Source organism: Pongo pygmaeus, chromosome 9 (genome assembly GCF_028885625.2).
Source record: "Pongo pygmaeus isolate AG05252 chromosome 9, NHGRI_mPonPyg2-v2.0_pri, whole genome shotgun sequence".
Classification (NCBI taxonomy): Eukaryota; Metazoa; Chordata; class Mammalia; order Primates; family Hominidae; genus Pongo; species Pongo pygmaeus.
The window spans coordinates 64,283,629-64,298,909 of NC_072382.2; the positions used below are offsets into that span (position 1 = coordinate 64,283,629).

Here is a 15,281-nt window from a genome sequence, read left to right on the forward strand (position 1 = left end):
AACATTAAAAGAATAGAAGTAAAACATTTAATGTATACACCAGTCATTCCAAAAAAGGTGGCAGGTTAGGGGAGGAAGTGAGAATGGAAATGACCTTCTCGCAGATACTGAAAAACCTGATGAAAACCACCAAAGATTTACAGCAACCAAGCAAATGCTTAAACAAAGGAAGGGTCACTACGGAAACACAGGAGATCTTTGTGGCACTTTCCTTTGACTTATCCTAGACCCACCCCCATCCCGGGTGTGGCAGTGGTCTCAAAGACAGCAGTATATGTTAAATCCAAGGCAGCAACAGACTGTATACACAAATAATGGTGCTATGGATGTCCAGTGTAATTATGTTATTCTACACACTTATAACAAACCAACATAAAATGAAAAAATATTAATTTATTACACAAATTACAAAACACATCTTATTTCCTTTGGGAAACTGCATCCTCAAGTAGTAGGTGACAGTGCACAAAAATTATAAATACAGGGCTTTCTAAGTAGCTTACCAGCAGTATTTGAGGTTGTTCACCATCTTTATCTGTCAAATGCAGAAAGTTCTTCTTTCCTGGCTCAAAATTAGCATCAAGAAGTGACTTGTCACTGGTATGATCCAGTGGTGCCTATGGACATAAAACATAATATTTCAGATTATGAGAAACATAAAATAAGTAATCTGTAAATAGATACATATCTACATTTAAATAGTATTTTTTTAGTAATGATCTGGTAAAATTCTCTTCATCTAGGCTTGGAATTAACTCACTTATTCATTAACTGGGATAACTAAGCCCAGTAACAGTGCATACACTGATAGGTATCCCAGAGACTCACATTCCCCAACATCTAAAAAACTAAAAAGAGAAAAGGTGAAAGTTAAGAGGTAATGTTAAGTACTACATACACATAAAAAGAAATGTATAAACATTTCTCTTTCCATGTTCTATACAATATATGCAATATGATATTTAATGGGGTTTCAAGAAAATTGACCAAAGATAATTTTACATAACTAAAAACCAAAATGTTTTGATATATAAATATGATGAAAAATACCAGATAAGCAACATACTAAGCAACCCAACCAAAATAATTATGTAACGTAATTATGTAATGTAACAAAAATAAAACTAATGTAGTATACAATATAGCCTTTAGAAAGACTCCTCAAGGAAAAGCCTCTCCTAGTAAATGATACCTATTTCAAATGTACCACTAGGATTCAGAGGACCCAGGGGGTATGGAAGTGACTGTGATCAGACCTTTGAAAATTAAACATCTAAGAGTCAAGTCTTCACCTAACTTATATGGTAGGGCAATTTCAACTCTAGCTGTCATTCTAATATACTCTAGTTGGTGGATGAGAGAGGAAACTCTGTATGCCCCAAGCCCTACTCACTCACTCCAGACTGCTGTTGAGAAAAATGAGGGAGTAGAGATAAACATCTTTAAAACCGTTTTGTTACATTAAGAAATGTTTTTAATGTTTCAAAGACATGGGCAGAGTCTCCTTACACTCATTTTATGAAAATGCCTTTATTTCTTAGGAAATTAACACCGATTAACATTGTATAAAAGTGCAGGTACTGAGGACAAAAAAAATTAACTGTAAGAGATTCTGCTACTTACTATCTGTGTGACTTTGGAAAGTTATTTCACTTCCCCATGACTCAGTTTCTTCACCTATGAGGGTGTAGTAGCATCTACCTCATAGAGTAGTTATTAATATAAGCATTAAAAAAGATTACATTTGTACAGAGCTTAGAATACTATAAACACAGTAAGTGCAAAAGACGTGTTAAGTAAATAAAATAGCCAATATATGATCTACCTCTTAACTTTGGCTCACATCTATCAATCCACAAGAAAAACAGGACATAGAAAACCTGAAGCTAAAAGCAGCCACATGGAAAGAAGAAAGGGATTGCTGGGTTCCTTAAAGTCACTGGTGGGACATGATCAGATCACATAGCTGAAATACAGAGGTGTTTTACCTCAGTAAGTGTCTGTATACAAGGTGGTGGGTAGCTAAATGGGCTTAGTTTTCTGAGGAGTATCCATTCAGCACTACGCAGTAAGCAGGAGAAAGTAGTCATATTTGTAGAAATGTACAGAAGGCAAATAAAAATACAGAAATAGAGCTCGAGTACAGTAACAGCTAAAAAGAAAGAAACAGGTAATCCTGACATACAGCTATTTAAAGCTATTGTGGAAGATAATTTAACAAATGCTTTTTGAATGCCTAGAAGGAATGTTTATGGAGGATATGAAATTTATACGAGGTTCCTGTAATGAAAATGCTTACATTGGAAATGGAAAGACACAGATGAGTAACACCTATAACAAAAAGGAACTATAAGTGGCACAGCCAAAGGGCATAGGAGGTCAAAGAGAAAAAAATTACTTTTAAAGTGGCATGAGGAAACACTGAGTAAGGCTTTTTAAGGGTAAAAGATGAATAGGACCTGGGAAGACACCTAGGACAGTACAGAACTATCCTTTAAATTGAAAAAGGACAACACTAGAAATTATGTGGCGATGTACCAGAAAGTGTTCAAAGTCTCAGATTAAATATTGTTTATCTTTCTATGTCTTGTCTGGCTACCAATTTTACTGGTTAATTTCAGTTTAAAACATTAGTTCTATATTTTAAAAAAAACAAATATATTATGGAATAAAAAGCATAATATGATTTTAAGGGCAAATCAGGCAACATCAAACATCTTTGATTCTCCTGTGGAACCAACTTAAAATATGTACTCCAAATACCATAGGGATACACATTCAACTTCATTGACTGTTAGAGGTATTTTCCTGGAAAACTTAGACAGAAAAATATGGAAATCTATGTTAAGAAAATAAATCAATCCAATATCTGGGATTTAAGAGTATAAAGCCTTAAAGAACCAATAGTAGCTTGTCTTAGATTTTTAATCAGTGGGCAATGAGCAGTGATTGATGGTTACTGAACTAGAAGGTGACATAAGTGCTACAATTTTAGATGATTGAAAATAATTCTAACTATTATGTAGGGTGAATTTGAACAGAGAGAAAGGAAACAAAAAAGGCTATCTAGAATACTACCCTAATAACGCAGATGAGATCCAACTCAATGGTCTCCTTCCTTAACCACACTCCCATGCAAAAGTGATCAGTGCCTCTGCTATGTTCTGAGTGTTTATGTCTCCCCAAAATTCATATACTGAAACCTAATCCCCAATGCAATGATATTAAGTGGTGGGGCCTTAGGAGCTGATTAGGTCTCAAGGGTGGGGCCCTCATGAATGGAATCAGTGTCCTTATAAAAATGGTCCAAGGAGAGATGTCTATCAAGGATTCCTAGAAATTTTTTTAATAATTGCAATTGTTTATTTTGGTAGTAAACATTAATACAAGATTAGGTCAAATGATGACCTAAGAACATGTCTACCAATAATCCTCCCCAAAAGTCCATAAAATGTCAAAAAAGAGCATGCTTAGCAAACCAAAAATTTTGAGAAATTAAAAAATAGAAAACAGACAGATCAGATCTATGGAAAAATAAAACTAAGGGGAACCATAGCCCAAAGATCCTATAAGAGAAGACTACTGTGGAGATAAAGGTAGTAAGGAACTTCAGACTAAGGTCAAGACATAGAGGCCAGGAAACAGCTAAAAGTGAGCAAGTAGGAAAAGGCATTCTAATCAGTTTGGTATCTCTTCTCTTTTTCTCCTTGGACTACGTAGCAGACAGCAGTGCCTATTTCCTGTCAGGGTAAAGAGTGGGCACTGTGACCGGAGAGGTAGCACAGTGCTATCTAACTAGGTACTGATCAACTCCTAACCCTAAAGAGTCAGAAGTCAGCCAATCCCAGAACAAAGTATAAACACATCACACCTAGCAGCATGTCTCACCCTTTTTCCACAACAACCAAGAACTGAATATGGTAAGTTTAATCAGCATCCACAGAGAAGTGAACAGAGATTCTCAAATATAAAGATGAGCAGAAAATAAGAATCATTAAATATTTAAAGAAATGCTACACCATGAAAGACAGAAACTAAATATAATGAATAAAGGATAAATAATTAAGGAAACAGTTAATAGAACAGAAGACCAAAATTAGAAAGTATACCCTCAAAGAGATCTGACAAGACTGCAGTCGTTGAAAACGTTTTTAAGCTTGAGAGTTAAAAGTCAAAAGCTACACACGTTCATACAAAGAAAAATAAACATACAAAAAAGTTGCCCAGAAATGCACATAGACGCACAAATAAAAAGAAATAGTCAGCTAGAGATAATCTTGGTTAACACTGTAATGTATGAAGCATATATGCTTCCATTTTTCTTACTATGAATATTTTTCTTCTTTTCCAAAAATCAGATCATAAAATAGGATTTTACAATCTTTTTTCATGGAAAAATATAAGATGGTCATCATTCTGTTCAGTAAATATAGAAATTTTTCTTTAGTTGAGACAATATTATGAGTCACCTTTCATGAATGAAAAAACTGATGAAATGACATTATGTAAACTTTGAGCAAATGTTAAATCCAGAATGGAGGCAAAGGAAGAAGAAGGATCCAATTACTGAGCTGCACATAGGCTCTTACTATAGTTGTTATACATTTGTTTATGATTTTAAAAGAGTTCCAGGATTTAACATTATCATTAGTAACAACAACAACAATGGCTATAATAACATTTTTAGAAGCTTAAGTCTAGGATTTTACCATATCAGCAGTATTGACTCCATTTCCCCACACCAAATCAAAGGTTCCATTTATGTAGCCTACTTTGTTGGCCACATCTTCAAAGAGCTTTCTGACTGGAGTAGATGCTGGTAAATTTAAAGTGATCCGTTCATTCACTGTCTTTGAATTAGTAGTATCTTGTATAATACATAAGACTCTAGGTTCTTCAGCAGCATTTTCTATCTGAAATTTTAAGAAAAATATGACTTTATATATTATCTTTAAAGCAAAACAAAAGTATAATTAGCCATAAAATTTTATGATTAAATGTAAAAGACCTCACAAAATATTAAGTATTTTCTCTGTGCTATTTTCTCTGTTTTATTGTAGTCTGAAACACATTCTAATGGATATGTCAAACATATAAGCACCATATATGCTTGTTTTGGAAAAATCAGGGCACATTTCAGAATCAACAATCATTCTTGGAGATATTTGCTTTTACCTTTAAGACTGTAAATCCATGGTCAATAAGCCATGAAGATAGTAATATTTAAGCAATTTCAAGTTAGAAATTATAAAATCTCATCCTTAAAAAATGTGTCATTACCATGCTGGCCACAGTCAAATCAAGTATTTCTGGGTCTCCTAAAAAAAAAAATGGGAATTGCGCAAAAATGCAGTAAGGATTGTCTAAAGATTAAAAAATCTATAACTAAGGGATACAGGCGACCACATCTCCTGATCTTTACGCTGCTGTACCCATAAGTCCAGATGTCCAAAAAGCTCCATTTATTAACGTGTCGGGAGCTGACAAGCTTATCCAAACAGATGAGCCAGGAGGAGGGGGAAGGAAAAACAAGGAAACAGTTTCAATTACCAATACAGAAAGGAATTAGGGTCACAAATTATCCTTCCTGCTTAAACTTTCTCAAATAAGCTATGCCCTCCCTCAAGCTGTTAAAGGACACCACTTTTCCACTTTCCACAGGGGTAAAAGACTACATCAAAGATACTTTATTGGAATAAACTCCTTTCCCTCCTTCTATAATGGCCATCTCAATGAATGGCACCATCATCTGCCTAGCTGCTGAAACCAAAGAGCTGAAATGAGCATCTTCCTTGTCCTTCCCTCTTTACCTCACATAGTCTCCAAATCCTATCAATTCTACCTTTTGAATATCTCTTGAACTACCTCCTTCACTTTATTCCTGCCTGCAGCAATAAGAATATCCTACAACAAAATTATGGAACAGCTTCCTAAGAAGTTTAACTTCTTCCAATCTTATATTCCTTCAACCCCGAATAGTATTTCTGATATACAAATCTGATGATGTAAATTTCTTGCTTTCCCTGAAAGTCAGGTGTGGCATTAAACTGGGAGATGTCTCACCATCTCCATAATGGGCTATTCAGAAATATGATCTCTACAAACTGGTGGTGTACACAAAAATTTATTTCTTCCTTAGTTTTTATAACACTATCAACCCCAACCTTTTGTTGCTTCTATATTATCCATTTTTAAATAAGAATAATTATAATTGGCTAGTACTGAAGATGGGATAGCCACAAAGTTTTTTGTTTGTTGAAGTAATACAATTATCATTTGTTTCTGTGACACACAATTTTGGGTTTGCAAGAGATCATTTAAACTAAAGTTACTCCAATTAGTTTAGAACAAAAGTAAGTTGCTATAAAAGTATAATATTTAAAATAAATTGGGTAGCACTACAATTCAGACACATCCAAATATTTAATTACTAATAACTTACTTAAAAAGAAAATACATTTCTGTGAAGTAAAAGAAACAAAAGAACATCATTAGCATACATTTCAAAAAAGATAAAAAAGCCTTCACCTATATATTTTAGATGTTATATTAACACATTTAACAGATTATTTTACACATTTTAACCCTAAACTAAAAAAAATAAAATAGATCTTTTTAAAAATGCTGGTTTATGATGAAAGAGTAAATGACTCAAAATAAATTTCAATTACAAAACGTACACTTTTATAGATTCAATAGTATACTTCAGGGATAGATCAAGTCTGAATGATTCAGTGTTCCTGGTATAAAATACTGTAGTAGCCAGATTTTAAAGCTTCAAATAAGCTGGAGTTGATGGTCAAAGGAAGACAACTCTAAGAATTTAGAAATCAAAAGTGCTGTAATAGTAATCATACATAAGAACGGTGATGTGGCAACATTATATGGCCAGACATTAGCAGTTCCTGGTTCTTTCCCTAAATATGTGAATGCAGGGTCCAAGCACTCCAGATGCCTCTCCTTCCATGTGGGAAAATTATCCCTCAATGAAATCCTATCTAAAGACTAAATGTATTATACAGAAAAAAACAAAATTCAATCTCATGTGTGGCTTGTATTCTTTTTAGTAATAGTCCTTCTTTTCTGTACATATAAATAATTTTGCTTTTTTAAAAAATAGTAAGAGTATAAAGGAAAAAATAGAAATAATCTGTAACTCTATAATCCACAGATAACTATTAGCATGCTGGCATATATCCTTCCAAATATCTTATCTGCAAACACACATACACACACACATACACACACACACACACACACACACACACAGAGAGAGAGAGAGAGAGAGAGAGAGAAAGGCTACGCATGCATGCTACATAATCACAAACACTGGATTAGAATACACATGCTGTTTTCTAACATCTTTCTTATATCATGCAATCTTTCCCTGTAAAGCTTTTCCTAACTCATCATTTTAACAGCTAAGTAGTATTTGTTAGTATATGAATAATAATTTACTTAATAAATTCTATTTTATTGACTCTTAGACTTTATTATACTTTTACAAATAATTCTGTGATGAACACCTACATAAAACTTCATATACTTTATTTCCTTAAAATCCTTATACATAGAATTTCTCAGCAAATTACATTTTACTCTTGAATTCTGTTGTAGGATGATTTAAACAGATAAAAAGCTCTGCTCTTCTTTAAAGCTGTAAGCTAGCCACTGCTAAATTCTACTTTACACTCAACTTTCTGGGCCCATTCTTATTTCACCTATACTTTAATCTAACATGTGGACTTCATCTGAATTTTAGAATCACCATTGCTAATAGTAATCACACTAAAGTAAAATTTCTCTCCTCCCTTCCCCTCTCCAATTTGGGAACTGAGAAAAAAACAATTTTTTTGTTGTTGCAATTTTAAGATACCACTAATAAGATGTGGCAATAGTTTTTTTTTTTTTTTTTTAAATAGCTTTTCAAGAGAAAAAAACCTATACAATATAAATTAAACATGCAGGAAACATTTCCAAAACATTTAAATGTAAAAAGATTTTTTCTGGAAATGGGAAATTAGGGCAGCTATCTTTCTTCTTTGTAGCCCTAACCAAAACCGATCCTACTTATGCCCAAAGGTAAAAACAATTACGTCTTGAGGTGGACTAAAGATAGTAAAAAATTCTTTGCCATTCTTTTTTCTTTTTCCTTTTCTCATGAATCTGACGTGACCATCTAAGACCAAGAGAATGTGACAGAAGTCACATTGTGTAACTTAAGGCAGAGCCTTAAGAAACCAGCAGTTTCTGCTTTTGTATTTCTTGGAACATTCCCTCTTATAACCCAGCCACCATGTAAGAAATCCAGTTACCCTGGGATCAGCATGCTGTGAGGAGGCCCTAGCAATCCACATTGAGAGGAAGCAGCCACTTGGTGGAGACACTGAGGTGCCTGATATGAGAAAAGCCTTTTGGACGTTCCATTCAACGACTGCCACCAACTTAATGGAGCCAAGTAATTCTAGATGATGCCACCTGGAGCAGAACTGAATAGTTGGTGAGCCCTGACCCCAATCCCATCCCACAGAAATCTGAACAAATAAACTAATTGCCCTATTAAGTCACTAAACTTTAGGGTCCACTGTTACATAGTAATAGATAAAAAATAAATATACCTAAACACCTTCGAGCACATCCAAGTTCAAGTGGGGAAAGTATGATGATGGTGCTGCTGGTAGGGAGGGAAGGGTACTACTTTTCATTTAAGTACTACATCCAACATTAAGAAAAGGCATCTGAGGATACATCATGATTTAGGGAAGGGAGCAAAAATTTTTAGTCAAAAGAGTTCTCTGATGAACCTGAGGTAAGAGAAAACAAGTGCAAAATTTTAGAAAAGCCTAAAGCATATTCCATTTAGAAAAACATTTAATGTAGTTTAGATGCGCTATTTGAAGAGGACAAAGTTTTCTACAAAGAAAATCTAGCCAAGTACAAAAAAAGGTATAAATCCTAAAGTTGAAACTATTTATTTTACAGACAACTCATAGCAATATTACACTTACGAGACTAAGGGGAAAGTCAACAGCAGTTATATTTACTGTATATGCTAATAGAGTGCTCTGTGTCTACGTTCATTGCAGAAACAAAGCTAGATTTCCTAGCAAAGTTTGAAGAAAAAAATCCTTTTTAAAAAAGTAAAAATGGCCAGGTGAGGTGTCTCCCATCTGTAATCACTGCACTTTGGCAGGCCGAGGTGGAGGAACACTTCAGGTCAGGAGTTAGAGACCAACCTGGCCAACAGGGCAAAACTCTGTCTCTACAAATAATACAAAATTTGCTGGGTGTGGTGGCAAACGCCTGTAACCTCAGCTACTTGGAAGGCAGAAGCAGGAGAATCGCTTGAACCTGGGAGGTGGAGTTTGCAGTGAGCTGAGATCGTGCCACTGCACTCCAGCCTGCGAGACAGCAAGACTCTGTCTCAAAGAAAAAAAAAAGTAAAAAGAATAAAACCATAGTCTTGTTTATAAAAGGTGAAACATATTGGGATAAAAAGCACTTCCAAAGATACACTTAACTGCTAGAAACATCTAGAAGTCATTGGCATAGTTCTAAGACATTTTAGAGCCCGCTGAAGGGATGTTTGCCTCTTAAGTCATCTTGTCTCCTTTTCTTGACATTCCCAATAGTTTTAAGTTCAAATCTGAGTTCTCTGATAACATCATAATTTTTGTTTCAAAAAAATACTCCTATGTGTTTCTTATTAAAGAATACACACTGAGGTTTAAAATTGATGGTATAGGTTCAGAATGGCATCAGCATACAGAATGTAAGCTAATATCAAATAAAATTCAAAATTATCAAATTTAAATATTTCTAAGAGAAAAAATTAAAATTATGAAGGTACCACTTTACCTCTAAATTCAACCCATGCTAAGACTTTCTTCCTTTCAATGTTATTGCAAATAATATTATTATGGTTACAAGCTTTTACACACACACACGCACACACACATGCATACAATAAGTCCATTTTCTCTCCCTTTTGGTACAGGAGCTGCCATAAGCTAAGTAATTAGGCCTTAGAGCATTACCCATCTGGATATCCACAGTTCAAGATTAATGCATTGCCACAGATTTTAAAACAGAACTGATAGTATGAATATTTTTGCTGGTTGAAATTTATAAAACATATCAGCTGCCGGGCATGGTGGCTCACACCTGTAATCCCAGCACTTTGGGAGGCCAAGGAGGGTGGATCACCTGAGGTCAGGAGTTCAAGACTAGCCTGGCCAACATGGCAAAACCTTGTCTCTATGAAAAATAAAAAAATTAGCCAGCATGGTGGTGTACGCCTGTAATCCCAGCTACTTGGGAGGCTGAGGCAGGAGAATTGCTTGAACCCAGGAGGCAGAGGTTGCAGTGAGCCGAGATCGCACCATTGCACTCCAGCCTGGGCAGTAAGAGCAAAACTCTGTCTCAAAAAAAAAAAAAAGTATCAGCTTCATTTAGACTCTTCATTTTTATTTTAACAAGTAACATTTCTAAGGCTATTAATGAAGGTCCTAACTTACATTAAAAAAAGAGATTTTATTTTTAAGATACTCCCTCCATCCCACCTCAAAACCGCAGCCAACTCTGATGTTATCTACGTGATCTTTTTCTAAGTGGTCTCTTGCCACACTTGGGAAGGATAAGAGAGATTAAAGGAGCAACTCTGGGGAAAAAAACAGAGCAAAGGGACTGAAGGAAAATCAAGTATTAAGTAAAGGTTAGACCAGAATGCTACATCACATGGAAGTTTAAGTCTGTAGTGCACACAGGCTCTCAAGAAGTCAGTAGTAATAGGATTTCTGGATTTTGACTTTGTAAATTTTTAAATGATTTAATTTCCTAAATTATTAATATTTCAGAAAATAAATATATCTGGAAAAATAGGCAACTATCATACCCAACATCATAACAAAGGGTTCTTTAGTTTTTCTATCAGTTTTTCCTCCCTCATTCACTAGTTAAAAACAAGGTACTATCAGACACAAATTCATTTAAGGTGACTTTTTTATTATTAAAATTGGGTAGAAATAAAATAGCCAAACAAGCATAAAACATAAGACATGCCTTGATATTAAATAAAAATACTAACATGCTGTTACTTGCTCTGCTGATTATCACATTAAAGCAATTACATCAGCAGTCTACCTGTAAAAATTTCTTCTTCATTTCATCAAAGATATTTTGTCTGCATCTCCAAAACACATCCTATGGTATATAAGAACAAAATGAATTACAAATTATTTATATAAAATAAAGGGAAAAGACAGTGAAATGAGAACAATTAACCTAAAAACATTTTTGCAATAAAATATGTATTAATTAAAGTATTAGTACATCATCCAGAATTTTATTCATGAATGTGCAAGGTTACTAAAAATCTATGATAAAGAGGTGATAAAGAATAAGATAAATATGGAAAATAGCCACATTTTAATAAAGAATGATAGCTTAAGAATTGTGTGTAAATTGAATGTTGTTAAGTCACATAATATTTTGTGTCCAGTAAAGAAACTCTGCAGTTCTCTGCACTAAAGGAAACCAAGAGATCTCTTGATTTTGCTAGTCTCTAAATTTGAATTTTTCACATGATAGCTACTCTTAAAACAAGGCTGCTTAACAATATCCCTCACAACTATTTTATTTTAATATATATCTTCTTCTTATGAGTTTAACAATTAAATTACAATTAATACAAAAACATATAAAAGGAAATAAAAGTAACCTATAATCAAGAGATAATCTCTTGAAAAATCTTGATTTTACATCACTCTACACTTTTTCTGTATATATTTTGTCTTATTCTCCCTTCTTTAGTTAATAAAAAGAAATCAACATATTCTTTTAAAAGGTGCTTTTACTTTTACAATAGAAATATATTTCTGTTATAAGAGCAACATAGTTTTCTGAAAAGCAACTCTAAAATAGCCACCATTGCTCTCATCTCATCTTCTCCAGTCTATGCACATATAATATTTATTATATAGAGTACTTTTAACCAAATAGGACAATTTCATATACCAGTAATTGAAATCTACTTCTTGTCCCTCAATACTCACTGTTTTTCTGTGCCAAAACATTTAAAAACTGCAGTGTTCCATTATATAGACAAACCATAATTTAACTAATCTGCTATTAATGGGCATTTAAGCCCCTCCAAACATTCACCACAGCATTGCTTGTTTGTATAATTTTTCCTTAAGATAATTTCTCAAAGAAAGAATTACTAGATCAAAGTATATGTACTCATTTTTAGAATTTTTAATACATGGTGCCTTCCACAAAAAAATTGTTGAACTGCAACTATCTTTTAACACTCTTCTCCCAACACTGTTCACCCTGCCCTCAAGGAGGTGATGTTGTGCAGTGGTAACTAAACTATAAACAAATCTAAACTATCAGGCATCCATCATCCTTCAGGGTCTTTATGTATCTGTACCATGTACCTGGAATACTTTTCCCTGGATGTCCTCACCTCCTTTGCTCAAGTATCACTGCTGTGGGGCTTTAAAACATGTCCACAAATTCTTTGACTTGCCTCCCTATGTAAAGTAGGAGTCTAACTTGCCTCCAGCAAAAGTAGGAGGCTAATTCCAGTCCCCTTTAATATAGACCAGCCTTAGTGACTCCCTGTAATACACAGCATGATTTTCAAGGCTGGGTTAGAAAAGGTGTAATAACTTCCTCCTGGCCCTCAGCTCCTTGCTGTTAGAACCCAGCCTCCATGCTGTGAGGAAGGAAGCCAAGTAGCCACTGGAAAGACTATGTGTAGATATTCCAGCCACATCCCAAATGAGATCTCAGCAGACAACCAGCATCAACCACCTACATGTTGAATGAGGAAGCTTTCAGATGATTCCAGCCCCTAGCCTTTCTGCTGCCCCCAGCTGATGCCTGTCAGAGCAGAAACAAGCTGTTTCAGCCTAACCTTACCCAAACTGCACATCTATGAGAAAAGTCACTAGATCTGGGGGCAGATTGTTATATAGCAAAAGATAATCAGAATCGTTTATTTCTCAATCAAGTCCTTCTCTCATCTTATCTAACATTCCAATCCTGTTGGTGCTCCTTATCTCCCAATGTATGAAACAATGATTTTCAAACACTGAACAAGAGGCAACATAGGTAATGATCCCTGTGAAAGCAGAAACAAAAAAGGTAAGCCACCTTCTAGGCTGCAGTGCAGGGAGGGAGAGGGCAGGTGGAGTCCAGCAATCTCCCTGAGTTAAAAGAGTTGGGAGTTCAAGGGGTGGAAAGAGCTACAACTCGCAGGGCAGGATAAAGGGCAGAAGAAAGCTGGACACTGTGCAGAGAGCAAGCTCCAAGGGACCTACAGAGCATCCCCTTAGAGGGTTTGGCTGATTTCTCATCAGCATATGTATGTAAAGAGAGTGCCTGAGGCAAGGGAAAGAACCACAGGAAAGAATCCCTGGAGCTCACTTAGGTTCCCACCAACCAGAATTCTTTTTTTTTTTTTTTTTTTTTTTTTTGAGAGGGAGTTTCGCTCTGTTGCCAGGCTGGAGTGCAGTGGCGCCATCTCAGCTCACTGCAAACTCTGCCTCCTGGGTTCAAGCAATTCTCCTGCCTCAGCCTCCCGTGTAGCTGGGATTACAGGCATGCGCCACCATGCCCAAATAATTTTTGCATTTTTTAGTAGAGACGGGGTTTCACCATGTTGGCCAGGATGGTCTCAATCTCTTGACCTCATGACCTATCCGCCTCCGCCTCCCAAAGCGCTGAGATTACATGCGTGTGCCACTGCATCCAGCTGCCCACCAAGCAGAATTTTTAAAATCTCATAATGCACAGGGCATCAGATAAGAGTACTCAAAAGGGTACTGTCTTAGTACTGGGACCAAATTAGACCTAATCGAAAGACTACTCTGGTCCAACCTTAGAAAGCTTAAAAGCAAAACTCAAAAGGATCAAACTGTTTACAAATAAACCATCTGCATCTAAGAACAAAACTCAAGAATATCTACAGGAATAAAAAACATCCAGGACCCATCAAGGTAAAACTCTCAATGTTTGGCATCCCACTGGAAATAAACAAACATGCAAAGAAGCAGGAAACTATGACCCATATGAAGAGAAAAAAATAAGTATCTAAGATAACAAATAACATGGATGGGATTAACAAATGTAAGCACTGATGAAGATGAATGAATGAATGCTTAAGACACAGCACAAGAAACTATTAAAATTAAAACACAGAGAGGAAAAAGAATTAAAAGAGAAAGAACAGAAAAGCAGGATAATTTTCTTACCAGAAACCACGGAGGCCAGAAGGAAGTGGCACAGTATTTCTCAGGTGCTTACAAAAAATAACCGTCAAACCAGAATCCAATAACCAGCAGAAATGCCCTTCAAGAACGACCCAGGAATTGCTTTAATAATCAAGTGGAATTCAAGACATTCTCAGATGAAGGAAAACTCAAAGAATTTGCATTCAGTGGAACTACCCTACAGGAAGGAATAGCTAAAGACAGTTCTTTAAACAAAAGAGAAATCATCAAAGAAACCTTAGAACATCAGGAAAAAAGAACACAGAAAGCAAAAATATAGCTAAATGTAATACATTTTCCTTCTCTTGAATTTTTATTAAAGACTTGACAGTTGAGGAAAAAACTAAAATATTGTCTGATGTGGTTATAAGTCAAGAAAATATTTAACACAATTATAAACAGGGTAGGGTCATAAAGGGAGATAAGGTTTCTACATTTCACTTGAACTAGTAAAATAACACCTGTAGACTGTGATAAGTTGAAGCCACCGAGAAAGCTATATAAAGGGAAACAACAAAAATACTATAAATTAATCAAAATAGAATTAGACAAATGTTCAAATAACCCACAGGAAAACAAGAAAAGGATAACAGAGGAAAAAAAAAAAAGAAACAGAAAACAAAAAAATAAAACGTCACACTTAAGCTCTAATATATTAAACATTACATCAAATATAAATGATCTAAATACACCAATTACCAGCACAGAAATTGTTTTGGCTCACAGTTCTGGAGACTAGGAAATCCAATATCAAGATGCCAGCATCTGGCAAGGGCTTTCCTGCTACATCATAACATGACAAATGGCATCACATGGTGCAAGAGCAAAAAGAAGGTGAAAGGGAGGGTGAACCCACTCCCACGATAATGAACCCACTCCTGTCCATTCATGAGGGCAGAGCTCTCATGATCTAAATACCTCTTAAAGGTATTTGACATCTCTCAATACTATCATAATAGAAACTAAATTTCCACATGAATTTTGAAAACGACAAGCATTCAA

The 15,281-nt window shown here is 35.1% G+C and overlaps 1 protein-coding gene across 8 annotated transcripts in view; it reads right to left on the reverse strand.

Annotated features, from left to right (window-relative positions):
• The window catches only part of USP47 (ubiquitin specific peptidase 47), a 116,575-nt gene that overhangs the window by 72,469 nt on the left and 28,825 nt on the right, over window positions 1-15,281 (reverse strand). For 3 of the 8 annotated variants that reach the window (XM_063671148.1, XM_054437472.2, XM_054437474.2), the window contains 2 exons: window positions 4,710-4,913; window positions 504-617 (listed from right to left, as the gene is read on the reverse strand). In XM_063671148.1, the coding sequence (XP_063527218.1) occupies window positions 504-617; window positions 4,710-4,913 (318 nt within the window). Of the gene's footprint in view, window positions 1-503; window positions 618-4,709; window positions 4,914-11,086; window positions 11,203-15,281 lie in introns of those variants that run through there. The other 5 variants (XM_063671147.1, XM_054437470.2, XM_063671149.1 and 2 more) reach the window with 3 other exon arrangements.